Source organism: Desmodus rotundus, chromosome 9 (genome assembly GCF_022682495.2).
Source record: "Desmodus rotundus isolate HL8 chromosome 9, HLdesRot8A.1, whole genome shotgun sequence".
In the NCBI taxonomy this organism is placed as follows: Eukaryota; Metazoa; Chordata; class Mammalia; order Chiroptera; family Phyllostomidae; genus Desmodus; species Desmodus rotundus.
The window spans coordinates 111,387,024-111,406,910 of record NC_071395.1 but is presented as its reverse complement, the minus strand read 5'-3'; the positions used below and the strand labels follow the sequence as shown (position 1 = coordinate 111,406,910).

The 19,887-nt window shown below is 46.8% G+C and overlaps 1 protein-coding gene across 1 annotated transcript in view; it reads right to left on the bottom strand.

Annotated features, from left to right (window-relative positions):
* TNRC6C (trinucleotide repeat containing adaptor 6C) overlaps nucleotides 1–19,887 on the bottom strand; it is a 107,330-nt gene that overhangs the window by 67,398 nt on the left and 20,045 nt on the right. Inside the window, exons 2-3 of the mRNA XM_053911115.1 lie at nucleotides 5,127–5,226; nucleotides 4,350–4,371 (exon numbers count right to left, since the gene is read on the bottom strand). Of these exons, the coding sequence (XP_053767090.1) occupies nucleotides 4,350–4,371; nucleotides 5,127–5,189 (85 nt within the window). The 5' untranslated portion in view covers nucleotides 5,190–5,226. The remainder of the gene's footprint in view (nucleotides 1–4,349; nucleotides 4,372–5,126; nucleotides 5,227–19,887) is intronic.

The window sequence follows — 19,887 nt, the reverse complement described above, 5'->3', positions numbered from 1 at the left end:
TCCTAGTGAGATGCCAATCCACAGAGATCTCGCATATAATTTAACTCTTAGGGATTTCTTTCAGCCTTATTTGAAAAGATTCTAAATTATTTCTTAAAACGATAGCAGGAAAAAATATATAATCAACAACCAGAAGATAAGGGTATTCTAGTTCCAGTTTGGACAAACTAGCTGTCAAAACTTACACAAATCACTTAACCTCTGTGAATCTCATTTCCTATCCAACACAGGAACTGGATAATCTCTAAGGATCCTTCAAGCTCTAAGATTTTATTAATTTTATAGACAGGCAAATAAAATGCCATGTTTTATAAAACATATTGTGCTGAGCATGTTGACTAGCCTTTTAGCTATTGCCTTCAAGAGTAACTCACACACTCAAAATAATATTTGCTTCCCATGAACATGAGTACATGTAAACTCAAGGAGCCCGGCCAGTTTCCACACACAGGGTAAGTCAGGAAAACAGACCCACTGCTCTGTAAATGCTATTCGCTGTTCATTGTGTTGAGACCCTAAGAGACAAACGAATAGCAATCCCCGGCCTCAGCTCAGTGGAAATGCCGCTTAACTGGTGAAGCACGTGAACGCAGGTTTCCATCTACACCTGGCTATGGAGCTGGGAAAGCACGCTCCAAAACTCAATGTCACTACTTCTCGTTCATGCTGAGAGAAGTGTTATGGAAGGTAAGTTCAGAATGAGCCTTAATAGCAGTGCAGCACAGTGCCTAGGATGTGTGACCCCAAAACCTTATGGTTCACTGTCAGGCCTCTGGAAGAACATGGTTTCAGCGGATTTACATGAACAAAAAGCACGCAGAGGTTTTCTTAAGATTAACAATTATATAGTGAGCGCATGGCAAAGTTGAAGACTTGATTGAAAAATCTGTAGTTCCTTCCAGCAAGATTAGGCAACTACTTAAAATGTAGGAATTTATAAAAGTATACAGCTGGCCTAAAATCATAAATCATAATTATCATAAATCATAAAATCATAAATTATTTGGAGTTTGAGCCATATTGGGCCATTAACATATTCACATTCCCTGTAATACATAAAATAATTTACTTTGAGCTTTTTATATGAAAACTTATCTATTTTATGAACTTCAGAAAATCTGGCTAAAAATCACCAAATTCAGCTCGCTTCACATTTATGAGTAGTATTATAGTTAACCCTAAAAAACAACAACAACAAATAAAAAACATTAAATCCATTTAAAACCCCGAACACAATATGGAAAATTTAGGCTCACAAAGCCATCACATCACATGTAAAGCTACTGCCTGTGACTGAATTCAGGGTGGCACCCCAAATGAAGAAGAACACTAACTACTAGAGCGCAGCAGACCCGAGGGGCCCCCAGCAGAGCCGTAACGCACCAGGCACCAGTGTTCTGCAGGAGAAGTGCTTCTGAGGCCCCTTCCCCCAGTATGAAAGCACCAGGGTCTCGCAAAGGTGTAACGGGTGAGCATGTGCAGCTAGCTCTGCCTTCAGTCACCAGGGCAAAGACAAGGTTTGGGGGAACTCACAAACTACCCTGTGTGGGAACTGGCTCACGACTGGCTCGGTGCAGGTCCGGGGGTGGGCAGGTGACGAGGAGCCCCAGCTGTGGGAAGCAGCAGGGAGCGCATGTGAAACAGAGGTCTGCATGGGCGCGTTCACAGAGAGACGCGTTCTCGGGTGGGCAACAGCAGGCTGGCTGGCAAATATCTCAGGAAGAAGGGATCTGAAGTGGCCTGCACTTCATTTTAGAAAGGGCTCGTTATTTTCACTGAGACTGTGTTCCCCATGTTGTTCAACACAGGGGAAAATAAGGAAAGTTGACTGAGCAACAACCACCCAAAGCACAGGACTCGCATTCTCGGCCAGACACAAGGAGGGCAACCTGGGGAGAGGCCAGAGGGAAGTCACCAGGGGGAGGCAACACCCCTATCAGAGCATGCATGTCTACAGCTGGGGAAATAGGACCCCCACCTGAAGCCAGGGCGGGATGCTGGGGGTAGATGCTGATAGTACAGTGTTTCAAACACACTTATTCAACTGGCCTGAATCTTGTAACAAGAAGAAAATGACCTCACCAAAGAAATCATACTTTGGGATCTGAAAAACAATCAGGGATAAAACTGTAAGATTCCAGGGTGGGAATGGGAAGCACACTATATTACAATAAACTCATCACAAAAGAAATTTCTAGTGAGATTTGTTCTGCATCTGTCTTTTAAAAGAAGATTCATTGTTCAAGTCCAATGGTTACTGCAGAAACCAAAAACCTTTTAAGTATAATTAACGCTCTGAGAAGACTGGCATGAAGGCGCCGGCCAGCCTACCGACTGCGCTGGGCGCTAGGAGCCGGGGTATGGGGGTGAGTGAGGCTGGGGCAGCCCCGCCCTCCGCCCACATGGACCAGAACAGCAGAGCCCACTCAAGGGCTGTGCCCGTGATGTGTGGGAGCACCGGCCCCCGCCGTGCGGCTCATGTCTGCACAGGCCTGCACATGAGGTCTACAGGCACTGAGTTGGACATTCAAGCCCCTCGCCCGCAGGCAGTTCATTTTCATGTGGACTGCAGAAATGGGGAGGCTGAGGAAACAGGACCCCCACCTGAAGCCAGGGCGGGATGCTGGGGGGAAAACCATAAATGAATGAATTACCTAGGCACACTATTAGGTTATTTATAATTCAAAAGAGCACCTTTTTTGTTTAGAAGGGTAGTTACTATTACTATTATAATAGTAACTACGATCTGTTCGGAGGCCAGTTACAGTTAGTACGGTCACCGACAAATTGCACCCAAAGGAGCAGTCATTTAGGGAAGACAAAAGGAGCAGATGAGGGCACTGTGGACTCCGGAGTCAGCAGCAGAGAAAACAACAGCTGGGGAAGGCGAGGGGACAACATAGATCAGGGTCAGGATGTGACCACTAGCAATCATCACTATTTGAAGAGAAAATAACTCCAACGCCAATGCCAATGGAATATAGCTGGTACCAAGTCAGGTTGTAAAAACTTCTCAAAATGTAAAAAAATAAATAAATAAGGAAATGGATCATTCAGAGCAATAATTCTGTACTTTTAAATGACTATTAAAAGAAACCAGTTTCTTATTCAAGAAAATAAATTCAAATGCATCCCTAAACCACAGCCCTCTGGACCCTCGTGAGAAGTATCATATAAATTCACACCGCTTCCGAGAGTACAAAACAGGCGTGTCCTTTCTGATGACGACTTGTGTTCTGTGAACTCCATCTCTCCGTGCAGCCCGGTGGGCGGGTCAGGAGCCCCTGCGGGGCCAGGAGCTGGGCCCTGGTGACCCTTCCTCACACCAACTGCCTGGCCAAGAGCAAGCCACTGGACTCAGGCTCTCAGCCTCAGCGTCTCCAATGTAAACTAACACTTGCTCTGCCCACTTACGAAGGTCAAATGAGGTGAGAAACACAAACCTTACTTAGAAAACTATAAAATGCCACACTAGAGTCAAGCACAGGTAGGGCTTCTGCCTGAGATCACACCTCACGAAGTCTCCACAGCGCACGTGCCTGCGTGTGCAACTGTGTGCATATGATCGTCTGACGGAAATAAAAACTCATATAAAATTAACACAACAGATTACAACCACCCTCTGCTGAGCACCACCTGCGTGCGAGACCCCCTTCCGTGTTTATAGCAGCTGCATAAGGGGGCACCACTCCTTCACTACCTTTCCCTTTGAAACAGAGACGCCTGAGGCTTAAAGAAATGGAGGAAGTGCTCCTTCTCACGTCAAGTACAAAATGAAGAGGCTCGGGGTGGCGCTTCCAGCTGCTCGTTGCTGAGAAGCAATCCCAGGGACGCCTGAGTGACTGAGATTGTCATGTGTGTGTCCACTGACACCCATTAAGACAATTAACAAGCAAATTCTGGACTTGGAGGATAAAAAGAAATCTTACATATTAATACGTAAAGAGGGAATGCATAAAGAACACAGCTCTTCTTGTTATAAATAGCTGGCACAGACAAATTAGAAGTTTTAAAAGGATTCCTTTAGTTGTTCTTAATCAAACTGAAGCAATTTATCAGTTCAATCCTTGTCGAGCGGAAACGAACCGGTGGGGAATTACGGAGCGCTGTGCAGAAAACCCGCGTGCCGCTCTTTCCGCATCCGGATTCAACAAATGCCAACCAGAGAGAGAGATGTGGATGCGAAACCGGTGATAAAGGAAGAATTTCACAGTGAATAATAAAAAGCAGATTCAGAGGCAGGGTTAGAGTCTTTGTTTTTAACCATCAATTAAAGAAAAAGTCATCTTTATCATAAGAAGTTTGGTACTGCCATAAAATGTGCCCCCCCACAAATAAAATAAACTTACCTTTGGTTTTTTGATCAGCAGCCTGAAAAAAAAATTAGAAACTCTTTAGGAATAATGTGTAGAGCGCATACATCTACGAAAGTTTTTAAGTAGACTTTAACAGGAAATTTTAAAAACAAGTTTTTGCCCAGTTCATTTATTAAAATGTATTGTATTCCCGGGAATAATGTCTAACTGCCCACACGCTATTAACATATGCCGACATTGACCTAAAGGCAGACAAATCTATCTGGGAGCTCACGTGAGCTCTGTGTTTTAGTACAGTCTGAAAGGTATGCAGTTTAAACTACAAAACACATTAAACCAGGCAAGAGCAAAACCAAATGGCGTAACTTGGTATATTAAATGCCACAAGTTCAAGCATGACTATAAGGTTAAGGACTTATAATTTTTAATATTTACTAATAGGATTTGTAGAAGAACATTTGCCAAAGTTACAAAAATTATTTCTAGCTTCCTAATAAACTCAGTTGAATGGCCCTTTCCTCATTTCTGGGCAGTTTACTGAAGTAGAATAAACAGCATGAACATTCTTCACCACCACCAACCGAAAGCAAACTTCTTCAAAACACAGCTCTAGTATTTCTAGGTCCTTAAAAAAAGAAATTGTGTGGCTGTCACCCTGTATTTGTTTCACTAGCACAGTGTCTACTCTAGGAATTATGGATTTAGCACGCGGATCTCGGAAAGCAGCGAGACGGGGTTCTGCAGTGGAATGGCCGCGGTAATGCCAATGAGACACAAGCGCAGACAGGGAAGCAGTAACTGCGGCCAAACCTTTTTCTGAGCACCTTCCTTCTTTTTCTTTTCTTCCTGCTTTTTCTTTTTCTTTTCTTCCATCAAATGTTTCTCTTTTTGTGTTTCTTGTTCTTTCTCCCTATTAAACACAAAGAAAAGTGATATCAGTACACATTCATCTTAAATCAAAAAATAAAAACAGAGGGTCTTAGGGGAGTTGTAAGGCACAGGGCTGCCCGTGTGGCATGGGACACTTTGAGAAGAGGTGTAAGGCGTGGACTTGTCCCCTGCCGGACCAGGCTTCTGGCAAACAGCAAGGCGCCTGCCTTCCTGAGTACTTCAGCTGGTCATTCGTTCAGCCCCCTTCTGAGCACCAACCTCTCCTTGGGCGGTAAGGGCACAAACACCAGTGAGACACAGTTCCTACAGGCCAGCCCCAGGCCCGGCGCCCTTCAAGTGTTGCCTCCAGGACCACGGTCATCAGAATCACCGGGTCACCTACTAAACATACAGTTCCTGGGCTCCATATCCCAGCCTAATCGACTCCGACTCTTTGGAGGTGCAACCCTTTCAACACATACACTGTGTGCTCCGAGGCCTCTTGCTGCTTGTCCCACCCCGACACTGTCCCTCATGGTCCTCCCCATGATATGGCTCTCCCATCTGGACACCGTGTGCTCCGTGCCTGCCACAAGAACACCCCCACTCCCTCTGCACACCCGTGTGCCCAGCCATGCAGGTGCAGCTTGCCACCAGGGCCCTCATTTCCTGTAAGCCCCATGCCACTGGCTACCAGCTGTGTTCCAGGGAATGCTTCCTGCTGTCCAGCACATGCAGACCAGCTCTGGCTGGGGCAAACCAGGGGCCACCCTGCCACCCAGTGGGCTGCAGCTATGCCTTATTCAAAGGGGGTGACCCTGGCCTTGGGAAGGGCGCTCTTCCAGTCATTTCTCCCTCGGGTCCTCTCCCTCAGGCCCAGTACCATGGTTTTCTACAGTTACTCTTTTGCCCAAGCTCAGTATTCTTTACGATACATCTTCTCTGCTTGTACCACTGTATGGTCCCCGGCTCCCAGCTGGACCTGGACGGACACAAGAGGGAGAGGAGGGTTCACAGACAAAGCCGAAGGCGCACATGCACAAAGGCCCAGCGAGCATCGTTGTCTGCCCATCAACTCTTGGTCTGAAATCTCATTTTGCAGTTTGTTTTTAATTTGTAAATATGTTTTATACACAACCACATGCATAAGATATTTCGATCAGGGTCAGTCTGTACATATTTAAACACTATCCTAAGAAAAGTAATTTAAATCAACATGGGGCCGTGCTTGGGGAACATTCTTCCTGTGAAACAGCGGTTCTCAGGCTTGCTGCTCATCAGAACCACCTGGGAAGCTTTGAAAGCTTTCAGCGCCAAGGCTGCTAACCTTTTGGGGGGCCCGCTGGAGTGGGACTCACGCATCAGCCGTTTTTAAAGCTTCCAGATGCCTCCAGTGTTCAGCCAAGGTTGAGAAAAACTACATTTAAAGAAGGGCCATACATTCATTTATCAAGTCTGGAAAGCAGTTATGATTCATAGATGATACTTTCCAGGAACATTTTCACTAAGAAATCTGCACTTACAACATTCTTGCAAGAGCCGGGTAAGCCAAGCCCTGCGAGTGAGAAGGCAGCCCTATAACCATCGGGCTGCAAGCACACAGCTTGGGAAGAGCGAACAAATACAATCCAGGCACGTGGCGGCTGGCTGTCCACCCCACTGCTATACCTCCTTCGTCTACACACAGCACAAAAGCCTTGAACCATCTCCAGATAGTAAACTTAATAAAGTAGGCAAGTACAGCTACGTTATTAAAAGATATTCGATAGAATAAAAATTATTTTTGCTTAATTCTATTACTCTGAAGATTAACTTAATTCAAGCCAGCTATTCCCCAGCAGTATTGTTAAGGTTTTACTGTACCGGCGAAACAAAACATTCCAAATAAAGAGCTCGTGTGGCGGAGGCGCCGTGCACTTTCCTTCCTGAGTTCACGTTCAATGTGTGCTCTTCAACAGTTCCATCTCGTCCCCCTAAACTAGCCGTCACCTGTCCTCCTAACTCTCAGTGCACAGTTTCTGCCGCTTTTCATCAACAGCTAAAGAAACCAACATCAAATCACCTTTTTACTCAGTAAAGTAATACACATTCCTAGAAAACACATACACAATATAAAAGCTTCATAACAGCCCTGGCTGGTGTGGCTCAGAGGATTGAGCACTGGCCTGGGAACCAAAGGGTTGCTGGTTCAATTCCCAGTCAGGGCACATGCCTGGGTTGCAGGCCAGGTCCCCAGTGGGAGATGCACAAGAGGCACCCACACACTGTTGTTTCTCTCTCTTCGTCACTCTTTTGACCTCTCTAAAAAGAAATAAAATCTTTTTTTTAAAAAAAAAGCCTTGTAACGATAAGACAGGCTCCCTGTTCCAGGGCCCACAGGCCCTCAACATAGAGGTAATGCATCGACATCCCGGCTCTTTCAGAACAGCCCTCTGTGTGACTCTCCTCTGATCGACCTTTCAAAGGAGCGTATCGCTCCCTGTCTTCCGCATTCCTCTTTCTGTTACACACTCCGCACGGGACACGTGCCTCCGCGTCTCTAAACACGAGCTCGAACTGCTATCTCCTGACTTACCAATTTGAGCCATCAGCAATTTCATCGCTGTAACGGGGGACGTGGACCTGGTTCTCACAGCACCCCACCCCCCACCCCGCCATGACTTTCAGCTAAACCAGTAACTGTCATTATAGATAACGTGTATGTAATAAATGTTGTTATGTTCACATGTAAATGCTATAAAGAATATACGAACGTTCACTGCAGGGCTAGGTGGCACACTGTCATCACATTCAATCCCTTGTGTGGCTCTTTTTTTCCTAGACTTCCTAAGGGTTTTCTTTTTCTCTTGTGCTAATTTCCTTACCAAAAAATTCTTCTTGTTTTTACACCCCATCCCCCCGTTCCAGTCAAAAACACAAGCCCTTTCGCCCTTCATTTCCAATCTCTCCGGTGCCTGCAGCCCAGCCTCCTCGGACTGGAAGCAGAGTGCTAACAGATCCTCTCCTCAGTTTATTTCTTAATAAATTGTATTTGTGGCAAAATATACACAAAATTTACCATCTTAACCCTCTGTAAGTGTACAGTTAAGGAACATTATGCTCACACTGTTACACAAGCCATCTCCGTAACTCCTTTCACCCTGCAGAACCGAAACTGTCCTCACTGAACAGCTGCCTCTTGCCCCTCTACCCCGCCCCCTCCCCAGCCCCAGCCAACCACCATTCTGTTTTGCTTTCATTCATTTGACTACTTACTGTGGTTTTGATTTGCATTTCCCTAATGATGCATCTTTTCATCTGCTTGTTGGACATTTGTATATCTTTTTGGAGCCTACAGTTACTCTTTCATTGTATTTTAGTTATTCTTCATCTAAAACTTGTTTGTATCACTGTACTATCCCTAACAACCTGGACTGTTACAGTGGAAAGGAGGAACTTACAGATTAAGCAGAAGGAACCACACGTGCAAACTCCTCAGCAAAACACCATCGCCCATCCATTAGTGTTGATTTGAACTTATTAGCTCAGTCATCCTGCCACTTCCCTTGTCTTCCTTCTTGAGTTACGCTCTCAATTGGCTGGAAAACCTCTTCAAGCATCTTTACAAGGATGGACATGTGATTTTGGGACTTTTTTAGACCACGCAGTCTAAAAATTGTTCTAGGCCACCTGTTTCACTAATGACTTGGCTGAATATAGACTTCTAGGTTGAAAATCATCTTTGAAGGCACCACGCCACTGTACCTACTCAAGGGAAGTCTGATATCATTGTGCTTTTCGGGCCTGTTTAAGTGGTTATTTTTCTCTAAGCCTCTCTTCACCGCTAGGACTCTGAAGTTTCGTGGAGAGTGCAGGGTGTCTTTCTGCTCCGTTACCTGTGCCTAGCACTTGGCTGACGCTTTCGACATAGAGACATTTCGTTCCATTCTGTTTTCTTGAAAACATCTTGTTTTCTTGAAAACATCTTCTGTTTTCTAAATGACAACATACTGGAACTCTTGGATTAATAACCTACAACTTGTCTTTTATATTTTCTGCTCTTTTTACTACTGTAGTTCTCAACTTTCTGGGTGCTTGGCTCAACTGGTTTTCCAATCCTCTGATGGAGTTTCTAATTCCATGATATTTAAAATTGTTGATAACTTTTATTCTCTGGTGGCTCTTTTTACATAACACTCTTCTTGTTTTATGGGTGCAAAGGCATCTATCTCTATTCTAGCTGATGATATTAATTAGGGTTTTTCTGAAGTTCTTCTAAATGATCTGTATTACCTTTGTTTCCTTTCTGGGTGCTTCCTTCCTCTGGACCCTCTTTAACGTGAGAGACTCAGTGGTCTGGCTGGTAATCTCTGGTTGACCACTCAAGCTTAAAAGTGAGGCACTGAAAACCCACTTAACTTCGTAGGTGTAGGCTGGACTTGCTTCATGGTGGGCTTTGCTCTAGGGAGGTCAGAGGGAGCTGGTTACTTTGGTAGCGGGCAGCCAAAAATGCCAACTCATGCAGCTTCCGCCCCATCACCTGGGCGCTTTATCTAGAGCATCCACTCTAGACCTTAGCAGGCGGAGCTGCTGCACTGCTGGAATTTCAGGTGCCTCTGTTCTTCATCCTGACCATAACTCCTGTCTTCCACCTTCATGAAATCTAGGCAGTGACTTCCCTTCCAGTCTAAGCTACCTTCGTCAGTTCCTTTCCTAGAAAGCCAAATCAAACCACCGAGCACGCCCACTAATCCAATCACTCAGAAACGGCACAACTAACATGTGCTATTTACTGCGTAGGCACCAGTAACAAAAAGAGAGGTGGATTCTTAGCAAATATTTCCTGAACAATGGCATTTTAAGTGCCGATTTCAGGAGTGAACAAAGCAGAGTTCAGATGCTTTCAAGGATATTCCTATGAACAGCGAGTCCAATTACCACTATTCTAAAAGCGAGACGTGCAAAGTGCAGTAAGGCCACAGCGGAGTCACCCCGGGGACGCCCCCTGCTTGTGCCGTCTTTCTGTTCTAGTTAGGGGTCGTGAGTCCCAGCTAAGACAAACCCTGGGTGCTTTTCCTGTCCTCTGGGCTCTGAGTACCTTGGTGACAGGACTATCTTCTGCTTCTGTGGCCCTAAGAAGTCTGTCATCATCCAGGACATTTCTGGTATCAATTTCTGGTCCACAATCTCAGATCAAATTTATACTGGAGAAAATCTGTCAGTATACTTTGTTTCCTAGGGAAACTTTATTTTTCTGAAACAATCAAGTAATATTTAGTAAATTTCTATGTACATCTCAGGGCTAGTAAGACGACTATAAAACTTAGGTTTGGAAAGTTTCTTGACCCAGTGAAAGAGGAAAAAAACGGGGGGAGTGGGGGAGAAAATGCAGACAACTGTAATTGGACAACAATAAAATAATTTTAAAAAAGAAAGAGGAAAACACCGTATGCATCAACTACAGAGAGTCAACTAGTAGTTTTTTTCTGTGTGGAGAAGTTGAAGGTTAGGCTTCTAAGTCCAGCTGCACGGGGAGTAAAGAAAAGCGATGATCAGGTTGTAGAATTTCATTGTTAAACTTTAAGTAATAATTTCAATTTTCTTTTTAAAATACATGTAAATACACATGCTTTTATATGCGTGCGTGCGCACTGTTCTTGTTTCTCCTTTTCTTGGCGCCCCACTCGCCGCACCTCCCTTGCACACGGCCCATGCCAACCACCCACATCACGCCCCTTCCCTGTGCTCCGGGCCTCAGTGTGCAAACATGCAGAGCAGCACAGCTTTGCACCTTCTATGGTCACTGCTTTGCAAACCTGGACTGCGTCACGTAACAGAAACTTCTTTGCATCCTGCGTTTCTCACTGGGGGGCAGGCAGGAATCTCAGCCCCCCCCCCCCCGAAAGATTTAATCGATTATTTCTACTGGCTCCGTAATACACCACAGTGTGCACATTGCACGTTCTATTCAATAATCCCTCCGCTCATACTGCATTTCCAGCTTCTTGCCCCCGGGAGCAGACGTGCTGCTACCGAGACAGCGCTGCTTTGATGGGTGTGTGTCCGGAGCGGTGGAGACTCGTCGAGGGACACCTGCCAGGGGGCCCAGCGTCTGGACCCAGAGCAGGTCAAAGGACCAGAGTGGACACGAAGTACCTACGCCTTGTATGGCAAGGCGCCCTGCGACAGATCCCTACTATAGTGACTTTTATTAGAAAGAAAATATTTTTCATAACCTGGGTTTTTAGTATGTAAGTTTCTTTTATCCTTAAATAGTTTAGCAATCGCCAGAGTAGGAGGCTTTGGGTGGAGAGAGAAACACCTCCTCTTCTGGAGGCCTCTGGAAGGAAGAGCTGGGAAGGAGGAGATGCCCTCTCCAGCTGCCAGCTCAGTGCTCCTAGTTCAATGGCACCTGCTCCCAGAAAGACAAGGAGGTAAAAGATGAAATTAAGTAGGAAGACTGAGGATGTGGCCAGCCCATGGCAAAACTATTCTGGGTGGAAAAATCATCCACATTTCCAGCCATTCTGTCAGTTGGTTACTCCCTATATTTACAAAAGAACAGGTTTCAGTAAAAGATAGTCAGCTTGTTGCCCTGGCTGGGTGGCTCAGTTGGTGGGAGCATCGTCCCGTACACCGAAAGGCTGCGGGTTTGATTCCCAGTCAGGGCACACAACCAGGTTGTGGGTTAAGTCTCTGGTCGGGCGCAAACAGGAGGCAACAAATTGATATTTCTCTCACATCGGTTTCTCTCCCTTAATCAATAAACATATATCATCCTCTGGTGAGAATTAAAAAAAAAAAAAAAAAAAAGGATGGCTGGCCTGTTTTTGCCTTTGAGGTTTAGTCACCAGAAACTGGCATGTTTCTGGTCCTAACTCGGCATCGCCTACAAGACCCGGCAGCCTGTGCTCTGAAACCTCGCTGGGCAGACTCCAGCATCCCACCACTGAGACGGGTGCTCACTCGCATGTGCATGTGTGTGTATGTGTGTGTCACACGCCGTCATTCAGAAAGGGAAAGGGAAGGAAGTGACATCCTGTCCAGTTGTCAGAGAAATATTCAAGATTCTCAATTTTTTAACGTTTGTTTGAAACTGGCTACGTGCAGGCAGTGCTCACTCTCCCAGGACAGGGAAGGTCCGGCCTGAATCAGCCTTACTCCCTGATGGAAACCAGTGGAACAGTGTGGCGAAGGGTGGGGTGTGTGGCTCAGAGTCACAGGACAGGGTTCTAAAGTAAGGGTCACCAGCATATACGGGCGACCAAGAAGCTGTTTGTGAGAACCGTTAAGTCACTCACTGTGACACCAGGACTTGGGGTGGGCAAGGGGATCACGGCTCTGCTAAATAGGAGCAGAGGGGGGAGGGGCTGGATGGAGGTGGGCAAAGGGGGGGAAAATGGGGACATCTGTAATAGTATCAACAATAAAAATAAATTGAAAATAGGAGCAGAGGGTAGAAGGAAGTTTTTATTTGGGGATGAAAAGATGACGTAGTTGATAGAGAGAGGCCCTAAGGTCTCCAGAGGGTCACAGCTTCCCACCATGCCCTCACGTTGGGTGGGAGAGGGACCCGAGCCTCACCTCTCACCATCGGAACACAGGAAAGGTGAGGAGATGCCCCTCCCTGGTGACCACAGAAAAGATCACCTTCTGGCAGACTGGCTTTAGGCCCCCCTCAGGTGCTGGCTTTGAAGAAACACCTGCCATGAGCCCAGCTCTGCCAGGAAATGAATTCTGCCACCAGTCCGAGGAAGCTGGGGAGCCCACCTTCCCAGTCCACCTACAGACAAAAACCCAGCGCTGGCCCTGACTACATCACGCACAAATGTGCAGGTTCAAAAGCTCTGTGTGCTCCAAGCAGGGAGCACGCCCAGGAAACCACACTCGGACATATATATATGAGTGCAAGCAGCCGGACCCCAGAGGGTTTGTGCTGTGCAGTTCCACTTCTATGATACTCTGGAGAAAGAAAAATTGTAGGAACAGGAAACAGACTAGTAACCACCTGGGGCCAGGGAGGAGGAAGGTACCACGACATGGGGCAGTGCGAGGGATGTTTTTTTGGAGGGTGGTGTAACTGTCCTGAATCTTGATTGTGATTTATACATAAGTATATTTCATATATACTATATATAGTTATTGAAACTTACATCACTGTACACCAGAGTGAAGTATACTGTGTACGTACACTGTAAAAAAGTGATTTCAAAGAACAAAATAAAAAGCAAAAGCAAGAAACTTATAATTTACAAATGGTCATGGGGGGTAGGTTCTGGAGAAGGTTGAATTCCTCCCTCATGCCCTCCCTCCCCCTCTCCATTCCTGGCCTGATGAGGTGAGGTTTCAATTAAATGGGGGGTTGGGGGACCTTACAGAGCTAAAGATGAGGGTCCTTGCTCACCTTAGGGCCAGTGCACTGAAAGGGAGAGAGGGGCACACTGGAGAGAAGAAACTCAGCGCCGTGATGGGCACTGACTCCTAACGAGGCCCTTTGTTTCGGAAGGCGGAAGGAAGGACCAGCGATCTGAGGAGAGGCAGGCAAAACCAGAGGCCTCGAGGGTACTTCAAAGGGATGCTGACTTTATTTTCATTTCCGCGCTCACGCAGACTTCAGCCCCAGGGTTTAGTTCTCAAGACTTGCCCTCACGGCTAACACACCAAACCAGAACAAAGCCGAGCAGCCCCCCAGGTAGGAGCTTCTGTCGTCTGAGAGACCATATGTCTTAGGAGGTGGCATCTCCCACCTCTCAGCTGACGAACAAACATTTCATGGTGCCTGCTGTTTAACCGCTGACATAGGGACATCCCCTTCCGGTCTCCCCAAGGTTTTCTCCATTCTGTCTTCCTCTTCCAATGGCTTCTTGTCACTGAACGAATGACGTTCCTCGTTTTGGTTGGCTTTTCTCTGCACAGTATAGTAAATTACCTCCCCTCTTATTTTTGCCACTTGGCCTCCTTCACTCCCCCCTTTGGTAACTGTGTCCAATTTCCCCTGGAGGACCAGAGCCGTCTCTGTCACAGGAACTCCAGGGACTTTTAGGGCAGTGTCTCCAGGGATGATAATGCTGCACGAGGCCCATCGGAGAACACTGCACTCCCTGAGCTGGGCCCCTGGGGCACGGAGCTCAGAGGAGCGGAGATGCGGGAGCCTTCCCTTAACCACAGCGGCCCGAGACAAAGCAGAGGAAGCTGAGAAATGGAGACTTGAGTCTCTGGCACAAATGCTTTTCGAGCCGAGGGACATGTCGCTCCCAGGGCCTGGGACCTCCACTGGAACCTGCAAGCCGAACTGAGCGGCGAACCGCTGGAACAGGTCCATGTTACTGACTGCACCCCACAAAACCCATCCACCCACACTGGCTGCCCAATGGGGCAGGCAGCTGAGCCAAGCTGTTCAGCCCCTCCCACCGCTCCCAAAGTCCCTCCTCCCTCTGTCCCAGTCACACAGGGTCACTTTCTGTCGCTTGTGACCAGAGCCCTGATAAATACAGTTTCTCAGCAATCTGTTTAATTTAGGCTTACTCGGCGAGTGCTGACTGGATTTAGCGCTATTTAATTATGATTTGTCTCAAAATGAATCAGACTCAGTAGACACTTTTAACCATTATACAAATTGCTTCAGTATTACTATATTAACATGTCAATTAAAAGTATAGGAGTTATCATTTTGTAAAAGCCTTTTCTTTTAGTTCGTTTCTGAGTTTAAAGCCACCTCATATTAAGTCAGAAAATGATGCTATACTTTTTAATGTCACACCATTTTCACAGTCAATTTACATAATGACACTTGAATATACACACTTTGTTTTTTAATTTAATCTGTATTGTAGTTTCTCCCATTACCATTTAGTCCCCTAGAATATATGCACTTTAAATATGCTTAAAATAGGAGAAGCAAATCTCCAGCCCGTCTGTCAGACAGTTGTCCTTGCTGCCCCGTCCTGGTGTGCAAGCTGTAGAGTGGTTATAAAAATAAGGATTTCATTGTTTCCTAGAAAACTTTAAAATGTGTACTGTGTAACCAATGATAAGCATGCTGTCCTCAAAAGTGTCTCCTTCCAACTACTAAGGAATTGGGAGGTGGGAAGTGTGCTGGCTATTGATTGACTTACTCCCTCTCAGCTCCACTCATCTTTGGCCCACTCTGAAAACAGAGCTAGGCCCTAGAAACACATTTTTCTTCGCTAGCTGGCACGATGCTAAGCTTTTCCAGCAGAGGGCGCTATAGAGACTGTGGAAGCAGCGTGTTCTGCGGGGTAGGCGCCTGCAGCCCCCACCCCCACATCCTCACCTCCCCATCCAGCAGCGTCCTCTGTCCTCCCCACCACAATGGTCAGTGACTTCTCTGTCACCTTGTGAGTCAGAGCTGTGCCCTCTCCAGTGAGGTCTGGACCTCAGCCCAGGGGCAGTGGCTGCTCCTTTTGCTGGCTTTCCCACATCCTGTAATGCTTGCTTTATTTCTGACCGGGCTAGTCCCTCATCACTCTAACCCCCTGGTATACTTTGCAATCCTTTCATTACATCTTCCCTGTTCACATCACTGCACGGTTTCTCTCCTCACTTGACAGAAGAACCTTTACATCAGAGCCTGGTTCAATCCTGCCAATAGACTGGAGACTTTAATACTGCCACATCAATCAATAAACACACACCACAGGTGTGCCTATGTGACATCAAAGTATAAAACTACAAGTTGAATTTAATTAATAACCCATAACCTAAACATCAAAATAGAAAGATGGAGAAGACTCTATTTGCGTGAATTTAGCTAGTATCACTTGACAGTTTTTTTTAACTCCATAATATTTCTATGGTCTAAAACTTGTGATGCATTTGGGCAAATTCAGAAAAGGCTCCTCCATGACTGCAAGAAAGGATGGCGCGGTCCCAGCGGGGACAGACGGCCGCCTGGGCCAGCATCAGACAGAGAGCTGGACTGCAGAAGACCCCCAGGGTAGCTCCCTGTGAAAGGCTCTCTATTCTGTGGACCACAGGACTGTGAGCTGCAGATCGATCTCCTGGCACCCCGAGTCCGGCTCTGACTCGGGAGAGCAGGCAAGTGCACACGACGGGCAGAAACAGCTTCTGACAGTCTGTGCAACGGGGAAGTCAAATACAGAGATGACACCACCACTCACCAGCCCCAGGGTTCGTGTGTGCAGGTGGCAGGAAAAGGTCAAGGGTAGGTGCCAGAGTCATATGGCTCTGCTAAAGACCTCAAATGCCTGCCTCAAAGATTTCTACGATGAAACCTATGGTAGAAAATAGTTATGTGACCGAAAAATATCAGAGAAACTGAAGTGACTGTTAGTATTCCACATTAAAAATGTGAACACTCGGCCCTGGCCAGGCAGCTCAGCTGGCTAATGCCGTCCAGGGCGCGCACAAGAACCAACTCGTGACTACACAAGTACGTGGAACAAGAAACCAATGTTCCTCTCTCCCCCCTCTTCCCTTTCTCTCTCTCAAATCAATAAATAAGTTTTTTAAATTTAAGACTCATATTTCAGAAATGAAGAAAACCTACCTCAAAAATACCAGTTGTAGAAAAAACATTACTTTTCTATTTTAAACACACAACAGGTTAATATGGAAAAAACATCTGGCCAGAGAACCCAGGGAATTACCTAACTGTAAGAAAAGAGTTCTATAATTCGTCACGCTGTTCTTACCGACCCAGGCTCAGTCTCCAGTCCCTATGCCCACAAACACAAAGCAGGGAAGCTGGACGAGTCTGAGACCCTGATGGGGTCACACGCTTGGTGACTAGTAAGTGTTTACTAGTCACAGGTTGTTGTTTCTGCACCTTACAGTACTGCCCGGGAACTGCTGTCTGACAGCAACCCCAGTACTCCAAGTATGTAAACCTGTATGAATAGTGCATCCAATTATCATACTAATAAAGCCTCTTAAAAAGCAATGTTTCCTATTACTCTCACAAAATCAATTTACTGCTGGTTGACGCTATTCTGGTTTCTGATTTCTTTTTAAAAAAGCCTACAAAGGCCTTTCATCGGGCCACACCTAGTAATAGAGCAACACAGGCACTCAGAGCCAACCTACAATTTGTCTGATGGTGAGAGCAATTAGCAGCTTACCAAGTGCCAGTGCTGTTTAGGATTCGATCCCTGGACCTGCCCTCTGTGGTTCCCACTCACCGTGGGCACACACACCGGCTCCGTAGAGAAGAAAAAGATGCCCCAGCATTCGGGTGCAACAACGCGTTTTTCAGGGGACACCTCACACAGGTGGCACAGAGTCGAGTGTGGGACGGTTCTGTCATGCCCTACGGAACGTGAAAGGCTAGGCTTTATTAAACCTCCGCACAGACAAAAGCATGATGGGAAAACTCGGGGAACTTTCAAAAACTCTGCAATTCTGGGGAGCTAAGGCAATAATCCTCCTTGGACACCAAGTCTGACTGAAAGGAATACTAGGGCAGCATATGGTTTAGGGCTGCAGCCTTAGGAAAAACTAGTAATAGTAGCTGTCATTTACTCCGCCCTGGGCTAGAAAGGCCTTTGAAACAGATGACTCATTTGCTCCTCACAATAGTCTTGTTGCGGGAACGCACCTGCATCTTCAAGGAAGGGACTCCAGGCCCAGAGGATCCAGGGAGGAGCCCAACCTGACGGTCAGTGGCAGGGCAGCGAGCCAAGCTGAGGTCGGCTGCCTCCCAGACAAGGTGCGCGCACCACACCACACTGCGCCCCCACGGAGCACCCCTTTACTCCAGCCCCAGGGGGGAGCATCTGCTCCAGTTTAGGGTGGTAAGGCTGACCTCATTCTTTGGAAAGTGAAGAGCCCCATCAAGACAATCCTGAGACGTACAGTGGCTACAGTACAGGCAAGGATGCTATAACAGAGACCCCAAGAGGCTTCTCCCCCACAGCCCAGACGGGGGCCAGGCACCTTCGTTCCATGAGGTTATCCAAGCACCCAGGTTCTTCTCGTTTGCTAGAAGAGGAAAACGATGATGTTAAGAGCAAATCATTTTCTTTTTGGATCATGCCCTGATAGTTCACACACTATTTCTGCTCACATCCAATTAACCAGAACTTACTCCTATGCCCATAACTAGATACGAAGAAGGCTGGGGAATGTCTCTGCACGTGTCCACCTAAAACTTCTTCCCAGCAGAGGAAGGCGAGAATGCATTCAGGGGTAACTAATACTCTGTGGAACCAAGGGATGGCCTGTCCACCTTTACATGGAGGAAACTGCCTTACTAATGCTCCTACAGAATGACTGAGCATCACCAGGCTCCCCGTAATCTTCCAGAATGAGCCCTGACTGGTGTGGCTCAGTGGATCGAGCACCGGCCTGCAAACTGAAAGGTCGCTGTGGTTTGATTCCCAGTCAGGGCACATGCCTGAGCTGCAGGCCACAATACCCCAGTTGGGGGGTGCGAGAGACAACCAATCAATGTTTCTCTCCCACTCTTTCTCCCTTCCTTCCCCTCTCTCTAAAAAATAAATTTAAAAATCTTTAAAAAAATTCTTCCAAAATGAACTTAACAACTTGTTACAAAATACCAAATTTTATCAAATGTGAGATGCCTTCAAGTATGGCATCCCATTATTTTATGCACCACTAAGAAGGAAAAATGCTGTCCATAAAACCACGACACGCCCATTTCTGTAAGATGCGTACCAATTTCCGAGATGCGGGAACTCGGAAAAACGTATTTCTTAGAACAAGTAACATGCAGTACACCCCTGAAATAACACATCAAACTTACCTACCCCGTGCAATTACAGAGTAAACATCAACTGAACTTCAGAATACAAACTGCCAGAGTTGCTATTAGGCCATTCTCTATGAGGATGATGTAAGTACTGAGGACGTACTTATACTTCACGAATTTAAAAAATCCAAATCAATTCTATGGAAAGACAGCTCCCTTCAGAAGTGACAGGGGCGGGGTTCTGGCCCAGCTGGAGAGCAGGGGCGGTTTCCATGCAGGTGAGCTACTTTCTGAAGGGTGGTGAGCTGGTTGGGCAGGGGGGCCTCCAGGACACAGGGAAGGAGTGTGGCATGTGGGGACAGCAGCCAGATGACTGACCGGTGGGCCTGTCGCAAGCGAGGGATGAAGACAGCTAGAGTGAGTCTGCTCAGGAAGACTCGGAGGGAAATTTTGGGTTTTGTCCTCAGAATAATGACAAGCCACTGAAGAATTTTAAGCGAGACAGTAACAATCCCACTTGTGTTTTAGGAGACAAGTCTGGCATCTATGTGGAAAATGGACTGTAAGAAGGAGAGTGGAGAGTGGGCTGTAAGGGAGAGTGGACTGCAAGAGAGAGTGGAGAGTGGGAAGCAGAGAGTAGGCTCCTGACATCAGTTGGCGAGCTTGGACTTGGCACAGCTCTGGGGAGCAAGGAAGGTTGAGGACAGAAAGCAGGTATGAGCGGAAAGGAGAGGGAGGCCTCCAGGTCCCGGCGAGGTTTCTCCCCAGGGTGACTGGGTGGGGGGCATCCCTCCGAGACCCACAATGGAGAAGGACGTGCTGAGTCTGAGGTGCTCGAGCACTCATCACACTGGGGAGGGCGCTGCCTGCGAGATGTACCGCCTGGATTCCAGCATTCGGGCTGGAGCACGTCTTAGGGGACGTCCATGTAGAGTTATCAATCAAAGCCATAGTCACAGGGAAGATCAAGAGGGAAGTGGGTAGGGTTAACAGAAAAGAGGGCCTGGGCCAGAGGTAAGGAACACCCACATT